Here is a 13342-nt window from a genome sequence, read left to right as displayed (position 1 = left end):
AGATTAGGAAAATGAAGCAAAAAAAGTCAATTTGATCAAAGGGCATAGTGAGTAATATTACCTTAGGCCCATAAAGTCCATCCATCTTCCTCCCACACACACCATTAAGCACTCAGGGTAACCCAGAAGGTGCTACTAGACTTCCAGGGAGCTTAGCCTTGATTGTTCACAATTTTTTCACTTTTCCATAAGAGAGGATTACAAGATATAATCCAACTAGCATTGATTCCTGGGTTAGGGATATTATCTCATTTGATCCTCATAATAGCTCTGCAAAGTAGGAACTATTGGCTCAATTTCCTTTTTTTTTTTTTTTTTTTTTTTTTTGAGACAGAGTCTTGCTTTATCGCCCAGGCTAGAGTGCAGTGGTGTGATCTCAGCTCACTGCAACCTCTGCCTCCCCGGTTCAAGCAATTCTCCCTGCCTCGGCTTCCCGAGTAGCTGGGATTACAGGTGCCTGCCAACGCACCTGGCTGATTTTTGTATTTTTAGTAGAGCCGGGATTTCGCCATGTTGGCCAGGCTGGTCTTGAACTCCTGACCTCAGCTGATCCGCCCGCCTTGGTCTCCCAAAGTGTTGGGATTACAGCCATGAGCCACCATGTCTGGCTGCCTAAGTTTTCTCAGTCAAGAAAATGGGTCTCAGTGATCTGTAGCAAAGGTAAGGTGGAAAGCCTAGGTTTGCACTCGGGCTCTGTGAAGGGATTTGAGGTGACACTGGTCACACTCTTAGTATAGGGCTGTCACACAGGAGAAGCATGGACAATGGCTCAACATCACTGTCCTCCTCCCGCATCTCCACTGCTCATGTAGGGCCACACCGCTGGCAAGCCTGAGCGTGCATGCCAAGACTTTTGATGCTAACTCCCTAGGCTTTCCACTTTTCAATTATGTTGAAGTTAATCAGCTGGCTTTTGAAGGCCTGGCCTCCATCTCATCAAAATCAAAGTGTGCGTACTTGATGGAGGTTATGAGACCATCAGTGGTTGCATGTGTGTGTGACACATCTCAGGAAGTCGTAGGAGACATCCCTCTGATGGGCTGGGTCCCTGTACCAGCCCCTGGTTCCCAATCACTGGCTTTGAGAAATGTTGAGAACACATATGTGGTTGGCCCTGCAAATCAAGTAAAGGCAGGAAAAAAGAGATGAGTTGATGACTCAAGGCCATTCCAGCTTCAGAATTCGTCAAGAACAAGATGAGTCGTTTGCTGATCCCGAGTGACCAGGGTAATTCTGGGATGGCACTTAGTAACCCAGGGTCTCATAGATATTTCTGTAACATCGACTTGAGTGCCCTTCTTGTGTATTTCAGTGGATTAGTACTTGTGTAGTTCAGAGGATTAGTACCATCGGTCCATCACAGAGTAACAACCAGGCTTACTATGCATCCAGCTTTGGGGGATACCATAAGACATGGTCCTTGGGCTCCAGGGAGCTCCCAGTTCTCACTGTAGGAACAAGAGGGCAATCTGGAGGGCAAACAAGAGTCCCCTCTCTTTTGGGAGCTTGGCTGTGGGTTGCTCTGGGTAACAGTGGGTCAGTGTGAGCTGGTGCAGACAGGGGATGGCTCCCAAGTGCTCTTCATGCATTGCATCATTTAGTCCTCACAATTACCCCTACAGTGGGTAATTTTTTTTTTTCTTTTTTTTTTTTTTTTTTTGAGACAGAGTTTCGCTCTTGTTACCCAGGCTGGAGTGCAATGGCACGATCTCGGCTCACCGTAACCTCCGCCTCCTGGGTTCAAGCAATTCTCCTGCCTCAGCCTCCCGAGTAGCTGCGACTACAGGCAGGTGCCACCATGCCCAGCTGATTTTTTTTTGTATTTTTAGTAGAGATGGGGTTTCACCATGTTGACCAGGATGGTCTCGATCTCTTAACCTTGTGATCCACCCACCTCGGCCTCCCAAAGTGCTGGGATTATAGGCGTGAGCCACCGCAGCCGGCCTGGGTAATTCTATTTTTATCACCATTTCACAGATGGGGAAACTGAGACAAAGGGAGATTAGGTAACTTGCACAGTCAGACACCTAACAGGTACCAGAGCTCAGATTCAAATCCAGGCAAGCTGGAAAGCCAGAGCCAATGCTCTTAGCTCCTACTCCTGCTCCATCATCCTAGAGGGGCTCAGCTAATCCTCGAAGGATGACGGATTTTAGGGAGGCAAAATACTAAGAAGTGTGAGCTCCACGGATCTGAGTTTGGTAGTACTGGCTGTGTGACTTTAGACAACTTACCAAAGGTCTCTGAGTGGAAGTTTCCTCATCTGGTAAATGATGATATCCTCTTCTATACAGAGTGGTGTGACTGAGATAATGTGTTTAGTTAGAGAACAGTGCAAAGAGTGTGATGATGATGATGATGATGATGACAATTGTTATAAACGGAGAGTGGGAAAGTCAGGTACAGCGGACCATGTCCAGCATCACGGATGAACACGGACTATATGTGGTGGTTGAAAAGGTGGCAGGGAAGGAGTTGGGGGAGCTACCATGTGGGATGGGTGTAATAGGTGAGTGGGAAATAACAGTTGGCTGGAAAGCATGAGGCCAGGTCGTTGAGGACCTTGAAAACTACCCTAAAATACTCTACAGCTCTTCAAAACGGCAAGTGTATGGACTTTGTTGACATATGGAAATGTGTGTTTGGGAAAAAAAATAGAATGCAGAATAGTATGTACAAACTGACAGCTGTGTAAACATATTATAGTCTGTTAAAGCTTAGCGATCAGAAAGGCGTCTGCAGAGCTATAAATATTCACGTTGAGGCTGGGCACAGTGGCTCATACCTGTAATTCCTGCACTTTGGGAAGCCGAAGTGGGTGGATCACTTGAGCTTGGGAGTTCAAGACCAGCCTGGGAGATGTGGCGAAACCATTCTCTAAAACATATACAAAAAATTAGCCAGGAATGGTGAGACGCATCTATAGTCCCAGCGACAGATGGGTAGATTGCTTGAGCCAGGGAGATTGCGGCTGCAGTGAGCCGTGATTGCACCACTGCCCTCCAGCTTGGGCAACAGAGTAAAACCTTGTCTCAAAAAAAAAAAAAAAAAATTCAAGTTCATCACTTTTTATTTTCTATAAATACCTAATGAAAACTAAGAATACGCAGGAGGCCAGGCTGAGGAGTTTGGCTTTTCACCTGTGGACTTCCATGGTGATTCACTGCAGATTCTATTTGTTTTGCTTTGTCGTTCTCATTGAGATGGAATTCATGTACAGTCAATCCTCCCTATTTGTGGATTCTGTATCTGCAAATTTGTTTAGTGGCTAAGATTTATTTGTAACCCCAGAATCAATGTTTGCGTCGCTTTTGTGGTCATTTGCTGACATGCACAGAGCAGTGAACATTTTGAGTTGCTCAATGCACACATTCCCAGCTGGACAAGAGGGTCCTTCACCTTCTTGTTTTAGCTATCATACATAAACAAGTGTCTTTTTCTGTTTAGCGTCATGTATTATAGTGCTATTGGCCATGAGTTCAACGTTAACCAACCAACAAAATATACTAAAGTGTCTTTAAGCAGAAACACAGCTAAAACGAGATTATGGTTTTGTATTGATCAGTTGACAAAAATCTTGTGACCAGGGGCTCATAAGCACCTAACCCTGTATTTCTCCTAGGAGCAATGGGTCAGTATTTACTAATAACATGTTCATTGCAACTTTATGTAACATAAATATGATAAACAATGAGGATTGATTGACCACAAGATTCACTTTTTAAAATCACCCTTTAATATTTTGGCATATGCACAAAGTTGTGCAACTATGACCATCACTGCAGATTTTCAAGCAGTAAAATGGCCTCAGAGCATCAGTTTGAGAATTACTTGTCTTTCTCTGTCCTCTGATTTCTTTCTGGTCTCTTTCAGAATGCCCAGGAAAACCATGGGCTGGCTGTACCCACGCCCTCAGTTCCAGAAGACTTTGCAGACAAAGAAGTGACAGGTAAGTGAACCCTGGGCTAGGGGCTTGTCCATCTTTCTTTCCTCCTAGGGCCCTGAGTTCAAAAGCCAAGCATCTGCCCCTCGTCACAGCTGGTGACAAAGCCAGAGTCACCCAGGCACAGCCACTCTCAGGCTTCTTAGTTACTGGCTGCAGTGGGCACAGGCAGTGGGGCTGGGAGTTGAGGACAGCCAGGGTCAGCAAGGGCCCCCTTTTGGTGGGGAAAGGGTGGCAAGGGGACAAGGCCAGAGTAGGAACAACTGCAGCATCAAGTGGGAGAAAGGCATGGCTTTGAATCCCAGCTCCCCACATACTCACTTTGCTCCCTTGGGCAGGACGCTTCAGCCCTCCTACCTCTGTATCTTCCAGTGAACAATGAGAACAACAGTTCAGTTTGGAGGCGTAAATGAAGGGGTGGATGGGATGTAAGTCATGTCTGTCACACCTCTCAGAGGTGCTCAAAATTTGCCAATGACTTCCCATGTCAATCAGAGAAAAGGTTCTTACAAGGACTGCTGGAGTCTGATCGGAGTCTGGCCACTTTGCCTGCTTTCTTTTCCCTCCCACACTGCCCCCGCTAAAGCATCTTCTGTTTCTCCTGAAAAACCCTAGGCACATTTCTGCCTTGGGGTCTTTGCACTACAGGCCTCTTAGTTTAGAATGCTCTTCTGCGAGGCATCTGTGTGGCATCTCCCTCCTTCCTTCTTTTTTTTGACAGAGTCTCACTCTGTCATCCAGGCTGGAGTTCAGTGGCGCCACCTCGGCTCACTGCAAACTCCACCTCCCAGGTTCAGGCAATTGTCTGCCTCAGCTTCCAGAGTAGCTGGAATTACAGGCACCCGCCACCACGCCCGGCCAATTTTTTTGTATTTTTAGTAGAGACGGGGTTTCACCATTTTGGCCAGGCTGGTCTTGAACTCCTGACTTCATGATCCACTTGCCTTGGCCTCCCAAAGTGCTGGGATTACAGGCACGAGCCACCACACCTGGCCCTTCCTTCTTTGCTCAAATGTCACCTTCTCTGCGAGGCTTTCTCGGACTGCCCTATTTAAATTGCACCTGCTGCACCCCTCCCCTGCTGGCATTTTTTCCCATCGCAACTCATCCCCTAATGTGGTAATAATGTACTCACACATTATGTTCATTGTCCCATTCAAGCATAAACTCCCTAGGAGGACTGGTGTTTGTCTGCTTTTTGTTTTGTTTGGGTTTTTTTGCTGCTGTACCCCAGCTCCTAACTCCTGCCTGACAGTTGGGTGCTCAGTAAATGTTAGATTTCCCCTTTCCCACTCTTGGTTTCTTCATTTTGAAGTCAGGCAGCTGAGAGGAGCCCTTCAGAGCTTCACACTCCCCAGGTTTGCCACACTGTTAGGGACTGAGAGGAAAGGAGCAAAGGATGGGTAACCCTAAGAAGGAAGTAGACGCTGGGAGAGGGGCTGGGGACCAGGTCCAAGGACAGCAGACGGATGTGAGCTGCTGGGGACAGAGGCTCTCAGTATCTCTTAAGCATCCAGATTGTCCAGGCCACCTTCCTTCTGCATACCCCTATTCTATCCTGCAGTCCAGAATCTGCCTGTTATCTATGAGGTGAACAGCCGGGTTCTTAGTAGCTTCAAGGTCTTTGGAAAGCAGAATGCCAGGTGCAGTGGCTAATGCCTGTAATCCTAGAGCTTTGGGAGGCTGAGGCAGGCGGATCACGAGGTCAGGAGTTCGAGACCAGCCTGACCAACGTGGTGAAACCCCGATTCTACTAAAAATACAAAAATTAGCTGGGCGCGTTGGCACACGCCTGTAGTCCCAGCTACTCAGGAGACTGAGGCAGGAGAGGATAATCGCTTGAACCCAGGAGGTGGAGGATGGAGCGAGCCGAGATCGTGCCACTGCACTCCAGCCTGGGCGATAGACTGAGACTCTATCTCAAAAATCAAAAAAAAAAAAAAAAAAAAGCAGGAGTTGTTCGTGCAAATTGCTCCCTCCTGCAGGTCTCTCACCCAGCTTTCCTCACTGAGGAGGTCTCTAGCCCCCGCCCCATGACTTCCTATCTCTCTCCCACTTTCCCTGTCTTACACAGTCTGAAAAGTTAAGCACACATGGTAGGAGTCAAAGTGGTTCCCATTTATTAACTGCCTACCAGAGGCCTGGCACCATGATAAGCCCGCTCGTGTATTAGCATAAATTCTCTCATTTAATCCTCACAACAGCTGTAAGAAGTGAGCATTGACACCATGCCCCTTTGATAGATGATGAAACTGAGGCTTAGCAAGGTTAATTAATGTGTCCAAGTTTACTCATCTAGTAAGTGGTAAAGCTGGGATGTGAACCCTGGACTTTCTGGCTTTGTCAAGGTCAAGGTCCCAGCAAGAAACAGACAGCACACTCAAAGGGGATAACTGAAGAGAGTTGAGTAAAGAGATGATAGACCAGAGTGTGAGCTTGGTTAGGCGACTCTTGTCTCCTGGGGACAGTGACACCCAAGGACTGAACATAATGGGAGAGGGCACTCGACAGGACCTGTGTGTGTGGGGCAGGAAAGGCAGCTGCTGCCAACCTGTGACACAGCCAGGAGGCAGCCAGAGGAATCGGTGCCCTGGTGCAGGGTAGAGGGTGACTCTGGGGAGGCAAATGGAGGTCAGGCTTCAAAGGCTGTGCCAGGCACAGGCCGAGCACCCTCCCTAAAAAGAAGGGGGACACTGCCAGGACAGCTCAGGAGACTGGACACGAGGCTGCTCCCTCTCTTGGTGTTCAGGAGAAAATGGGCCAGTCATTCTCTTGGGTGCCCACCCCTGCCCCTGCCCTGGGTAAACAAGAGATTGGCAGGGCTGGTCTGCCTTGTTCCCTCCCCCATCTTTGCCTCTCCTTCTTTCAGGTACCAACTCACTGGTCAATGGCAACCTCCGACTGTACAGCTCTGTGGGTGACCTGAGGCCTGGGCAGTATGGCCAGGATCTGCTCATCCCCCCACCTCCCCCAGGCCCAGCCCCAGGGCCTCCTCAGGACATTTCACAACCTCCAGGGGAGTCGCCACTGCCACCTCCCCCTTCCACAGCACCCCCACCGCCTCCTCTGCTGCTGGAACCCCCGCCCCCACCCAGCATGGCCCCACCTCCACCCCCAGTATTGGAGGCCCTATCCCCACCACACACTCTCTCCTCCCCACCCACACCTACCCCTCCTGACTTCATTCCCCCTGCCCCACCCTTAGCCTTTCTCGCCCCCCCACCGCCTCCTCGGCCAGCCCCAGCACCCCCTGCTCCAGCATCTCCTCACACAGTGGGGACTCGGCTCTTTCCCCCTGGGGGTGTCACCAAGTGGAAATCAGATGTAGCACTAAATGGCAGGCAGGCAGAGGCCACCAGAGCTAGCCCCCCGAGAAGCCCCGCTGAGCCAAAGGGGAGCGCCCTGGGACCCGCCCCAGAGCCCCACCTCACCTTCCCCCGTTCTTTCAAAGTGCCTCCCCCAACCCCAGTCAGGACTTCGTCGATCCCAGTTCAGGAAGCACAAGAGGCTCCCCAAAAGGAAGAGGAGGCCACCAAGAAGGCTCCCAGCCGACTCTCACTGCCTCCCAGCTTCTATATCCGCCCTGCTTCCCAGGTCTACCCAGACAGGGCCCCGGAGCCAAACTGCCCTGGGGAGCTCGGGGCCACAGCACCAGCCAGCCCAAGGCTTGGCCAGTCCCAGTACCAGGCAGATGAACGAGCTAGGACTCCGCCTCCAGCCCCTCCCCTGCCACCTCCTGCACCCCCTCTCCCTCCCCCAGCACCCCCACTTCCCCCAGCTGCACCTCCTTTGCCCTCTGCTGAGAAGGCAGCCCCTTCACCTGCTGGGTTTACAAAAAACCCCAAATCCAGCTCTCCTGCTCTCAAACCCAAACCCACGCTCCCCAGCCCAGAGGACACAGCGTCTTCAGCACCTGTGGACTGGAGGGACCCCAGCCAGATGGAAAAGCTGCGGAGCGAGCTGGCAGCTTATCTCTGTGGCTCCAGGAGAGAAGACCGATTCCTCAGTAACAGGCCAAGCCCAACAGTGGCCTCTCAGAGCAAGGAGGGCAAGAAGGGCCTGAGCCTGCCAGCAAAGGACACTCCCCAAGGTGTTCCTGAAAAGAGTCTCGGTGACAGCAGCCTAACCGAGACAGAGGCTCCCTCTGGCCTGACCCTGCCCCCTGTGGACTACATTCCCCAAGACTCTCCCACTCCCAGTGTGCAGCAGCTCCGGAATGAGCTGGAGGCCCGGCTCTCTTCATCAGCAGAGAAGGAGGCTAAGCCCAGCATAGGGTCTCTGCCCCCTAAGCCTCGGCTAGAAGTGGGAAGAATATTTGAAAATGGGGCTGATAATGACAAAATCTCCAAGCCTGTGGCCAAGAATCTGCGACCTCAATCCACCACCCTGCTGCCAACCACATCACTCCAGCCCAAGGCCACGTTGGGACCAGCCACACCACCCAAGACCACACCTGGGCCAGCCACAGCACCCAAAGCCACACCTGGTCCAGCAGCCACAGCACCCAAGGCCATACCTGGGCCAGTCCCACCACCCAAGACTACATCTGGCCCTGCCATACCATCTACAGCCACAACTCTGCCAACCACCACATCCCAACTAATGGCAGAGAAGGATGAAGGCCCAGCTGGGAAGCCAGAGAAACTAGCATCTCAAGAAGTTTCCATTCCCTCCCAGCCAAGGGCAGAGGGGTCGCCCTCAGAGGCCACCAGGCTGCCCACACAGGGAGCCCGCTCATCTCCAGCCCTCCCACCAAAGGCATCTCTTGGTAGAGAAGAGGTGCCATGTCTCTACAAGCCCCACTGCCGCCAGAGCAGCCCCAGTCATGAGGTTGGCGTAATGATGCCCACACTGGCCAGAGGAGAGGCTGCAGGGCCAGAGGAGCCCGTGGAGGTGAAGGAGCCCCTGGGACTGCCAGCCAAGCCCCCTGCCTCAGCCCAGCCCACTGATGACCTCCTCAGGCACCCAGTGACTGGGGAGATAGTGGAGCGGGGCTCGCCGATGGCCCTGCTCCTGGCGGCCAGGCAGAGGGCGCAGAGGGGGAGGCCTGGAGGGGCTGCCCTGGGCCGGTCCTCTCTACCAGGGAGTCTCCTTGACCACAGCCACCAAGCCGAGGCGGGCTCTGACAGCATCCTTCACAACCAGGGCAGGCCCAACTCCTTCACTGTGGTACCCAAGTTACCGAAGGAGGCTGCGAAGAGCTCCCCGCTGACGACCGAAATACCCATTACATGGGGGCCACAGCTGGGAAGAGACACAGAGGGCACACAGCCAAGCCGCAGACACAACTGGACAAAGACGGAGCCCCAGACCCCTGTGGCCTGGGAAAAAGCAGCTCCCTCCAACCGCCCCCAGGGCCGCCCGCTGCCCAAGTCCTTCTCCTCCCCACCTTCTCCATCGTACAAGAGGGAGGAGGAGGAGGAGGAGGAGAAAGAGTTCAGCTTCGAGGTCATCCCACCGCCGCCAGAGTTCAGCAATGACGCTGAGCCCCCGGCGCCGGCCCTCCAGTATCTGAGCCGCCGGGGCTGCCCTCCCCAGAACAACTTCTCAGACCTGGGACAGCCCCGGGACGCCGGCCCCTCTGTGCCCCCGGCTCGCGGCTTCTCGCGCTTTCCCGCGGGCGCGCGCTACAGCGGGGCGGGCGGCCTGGACCGCTTCTCCGGAGCCGGCCGCTCGCTCATCAAGAAGCGCCTGTACGTCGGGGAGCCGCATCGCGACACAGGGCTGTCCCGCGGCGGCACCGCTCGCAGCCTGAGTTCCCCCAACTGCTTCGGGCCACAGCCTGGAGGCCCGGAAATGCGGCGCGTGAACTCGGCGGGCCGCGCGCCCCCCGGAGGCCTGCACGCGCCGAGGCTGTCCCTGGAGGGCGCCGCCCGGGGCGCCTCGGAGGCCAAGCACAAAGCGTCGGGTGGCGCCGACTACGGCTTCGCCCCAGCTGCCGGCAGGTGAGCTGCGGGCCCGGCTGGTGCGGGGAGCCGCGAGGGGTCGGGGGGAGGCACCCAGGCGAGGAGGACCTTGAAAGCGTGGCCATCGGTCAAGAGAAAACATTTGGTTTTCTCCCCTCGGCCTTGCAGGTGGAACGGGGGAGGGAGGCCTACTTACCGGGAGAGGGCGCTGTTGGCGCCTCCCTTGTCTTTCTCCGCTGGCTCCTCTGGTCTCTTTCCCACCCGCTAGACCTCAGCGGTCAGTCTAGGGGTGGGTTCGGGAGAGATCTGAGTGGTCCTTGGGCAGAGGGATTTCCCAACACAGAGTTAGATCCAGACACAGGCCAGGAGTGAAAGTTCTGAGTGAAAAAGCGTGTTAGACATGTTCTTCCGCCAGCAGAACCCAGACCGGAAGGGGAGCCCTGTTTGTGATAGTCTGCGGTCCCTCCCCGGGGTCGATAAACCCAGGGCTTGTGGGGGCAAATAGAGAAGTACAAGCGGCATGTTTTCCTCTCGGTGCCTGGGGGAGACGGGAGGCGTGTTGGCTAACCAGCTGCAGATATTAACCTCGCGTCTCTTGCTCTCCCCCAGATCTTCCCACGCCACCACCCTCTATGGAAGCCCCATCAACACGTTCACCGTGAGGCCTGGGACCCGCCATCCCATCTCCTATGCCTGCTCAGGGGCCCATCGGAAAGCCGCCTCCTGAGCCACGGGTTCTCTCAGCTCTACTCCAACAAACTGTCTTTAAGTGTCTTTAAGGATCTGAGCACTTGTTTCTTGGTGGGGGTGGTGGGAAGTACACAGCAGGTGTTAGGCGACCTGACTCAGACACAGACGAGTCGTTGATCCCCAAAGACCGACGATGAGAAGCAGTGGCCCAGGAAGATCAAGAGTGGGCTTCTGTTTCCCAAAGTGCTGGTGCGGCTGTGGACTGTTACACATGGGGGTGGGAGGGGAAGGAGGGTAGAGAGGAGGAACCGTTCAGGACCTAGGCGCTGAGCTTCTGCCCTCTGGTACTGTCTGCTTTAGCAAGAGTTATTTAGAAGTTTTACAAGCACGGCCTACTGAGCAGGTTCTGAAAGCAAGGGGTGTGGCCCTGACTCTGAACTGGAATCATGGAGATAGCTGAGATTGCCTGTCAGGCCCAGTCCTGTCCTAGTGGGCATGGAGGGCACCACAGGGAGATCTTTAGCCTCCGTCACCTGCCATCCCAAGCAACAGGTGACACCTGGGGTGCCCAGCCACATTGAGATGGGACCAGGAATGTGTATGTATAACACGCGGAGAAGTACCATGTGTGTGGTGGGGAGAGAAGTTCCCACATGTGGAATGGAAGCCCTTTGCAGGGAGATGGATGGTTCATTTCTCTTTGCCCCTGGCCCTTAGCTATAGGGAGGCCTAGAGAGAGGAGACTTGGGAAGTTTAGGATGGGAAACAGGGTTGAACCATGCTTTGCTATTCAGACCTGTGCAGGACTGATTTTGGAGATTGGGCCCAAGGAGCCATGAGTCTTAGGCTTGACTCTAGGGGCTTTACATGGCTGGGTCTCATATGGGATTTGGAGGGGGCATTTTTCCTAACACTGATACTACAAGTCACCAATACTATTGATGCTTTAAGATGCTAGAAAGCCTTGGAGAGTGGAGGCAGCCGAGATGGGAACAGAAGTCTGAAGAAGCTTATTGCTGATGGGGAATGTGTTTGGGAAAGTCAAGAGTGGTAGGATTGGTTGGCTGGGCACGGTGGCTCACACCTGTAATCCCAGTACTTTGGGAGGCCAAGGCTGGTGGATCACTTGAGGTCAGGAGTTCAAGACCATCCTGGCCAAATGGTGAAACCCCATCTCTACTAAAAATACGAAAAAAAAAAAAAAAAAAAGGGATGCTAGAATTGGGCCAGTTAAAAGCAGGGAAGACCTGGCTGGGAACAGTGGCTCAGGCTTGTAATCCCCGCACTTTGGGAGGCTGAGGCAGGTGGATCACAAGGTCAAGAGAGTGAGACCATCCTGGCCAACATGGTGAAACTCTGTCTCTACTAAAAATACAAAAATTAGCTGGGCGTGGTGGTGTGCACCTGTAGTCTCAGCTACTTGGGAGGCTGAGGCAGGAGAATTGCTTGAATCTGAGAGGTGGAGGTTGCAGTGAGCCGAGATGGTGCCACTGCACTCCACCCTGGCAACAGAGCGAGACTGTTTCAAAAAAAAAAAGAGCAGGGGAGACCTGTCAGTAGGGTGATCATGTGTCCGTTGCCTGGGCAGCCCAGGTTTATGCCTATTTTCCAGTGAATTAGGCCCCTTCCACTTTTCAAGAGTCCCAGTGTGGATGATATATGATCACCAAACATGTCAGGAAACAATATTCCTTGGACTTTTCCCTGTCTTCAGGTCCTGGTGGGCCAAATTCCTGGGACCAGGACAAGGTAGGCTGCCTCAGTAAAAAGAAAGGACTGGAGGGTGGCCCATTTCAGAGGAGTAGGCTGGTGGGGGCCAGCCAGAGAGTAACCCACTTTGGGGGAAGATGTTGGACCTTTATTATTTGTGGTCTAGCCGAGGCACTGCATTGTCAGGACAGCAGGTGAGCCACTTTAGGGAAGACAGTGCAGGGTGGGCAGGCGCCCAGATGACCAAGGCCAGCCATCCTGATGGAGTAGGGTCTGGTTATCTGTGTTCAAGAAGCAAATTTCATCCCAGACCCAGCACTAGCTCTCTCTCTATGTATGTATTTTCCCTGTACAATGTTTTATAAAAAGAGATCATTAATTTATCTGCTATGTTAAGGCTTGAGGGGTAGGGCGTGGACTCTCAGCTGTATATTGCTCTGGGGTGGGCAGGGAAGGGCTGAGTCTCACTTGGCTTGGAAAATAAACAGGCCAGTTTGGACTGGCCTCCAGCTCTGTGACTGTGGATTAATGACTCGGAACTGCTGGGGTGTGATGAGGCTGGGAGAGCGCAGCTGGGCAAGGCTGAGCCCAGGGTGCTGGCAGAACTGGTGAGCCGTTTTGCTAGGCCCAGCTTTCTCTTCTGACCCTCAGGTTTTTTCCTTCTCCAGACCCCTCAAGGGGAAGGAACAGAGCTAAATGTCATAATAAACTTAGTCTCTTTGACTCTGTTCTGCAAAACAGGTGTCATAATACTACCTCCCTCATAAAGCTGTTGTGAAGATTAGACAGTTGTGCATTTGTCTAACAAAAGGATTTGGGTAACTACTGGATACAAGACACTATGCTTAGCATGGATAGACCACGGTCAACTTGCCCACATGACTCCTGTTCATGGCAAGCTAATTGTCTAATGGAGGAGAGAGAGGATTTAAAAAGAGCACACAAGGCGGGCGCGGTGGCTCACGCCTGTAATCCCAGCACTTTGGGAGGCCGAGGCTGGTGGATCACGAGGCCAAGAGATCGAGACCATCCTGATCAACGTGGTGAAACCCTGTCTCTACTAAAAATACAAAACATTAGCTGGGCATGGTGG

General features: G+C 52.9%; 1 protein-coding gene across 1 annotated transcript in view; it reads left to right on the top strand.

Annotated features, from left to right (window-relative positions):
* Positions 1 to 12970, top strand: part of CUNH6orf132 (chromosome unknown C6orf132 homolog) — a 44453-nt gene extending 31483 nt beyond the window's left edge. Inside the window, exons 3-5 of the mRNA XM_017547270.2 lie at positions 3874 to 3949; positions 6813 to 9888; positions 10459 to 12970. Coding sequence (XP_017402759.1) covers positions 3874 to 3949; positions 6813 to 9888; positions 10459 to 10576 — 3270 coding nt within the window. The 3' untranslated portion in view covers positions 10577 to 12970. The remainder of the gene's footprint in view (positions 1 to 3873; positions 3950 to 6812; positions 9889 to 10458) is intronic.
* Positions 12971 to 13342: the final 372 nt, after the last annotated feature.

This window comes from Cebus imitator, unplaced genomic scaffold (assembly GCF_001604975.1).
Source record: "Cebus imitator isolate Cc_AM_T3 unplaced genomic scaffold, Cebus_imitator-1.0 Scaffold197, whole genome shotgun sequence".
NCBI classification, from domain to species: Eukaryota; Metazoa; Chordata; class Mammalia; order Primates; family Cebidae; genus Cebus; species Cebus imitator.
This window is presented reverse-complemented; position numbering and strand designations above follow the sequence as displayed.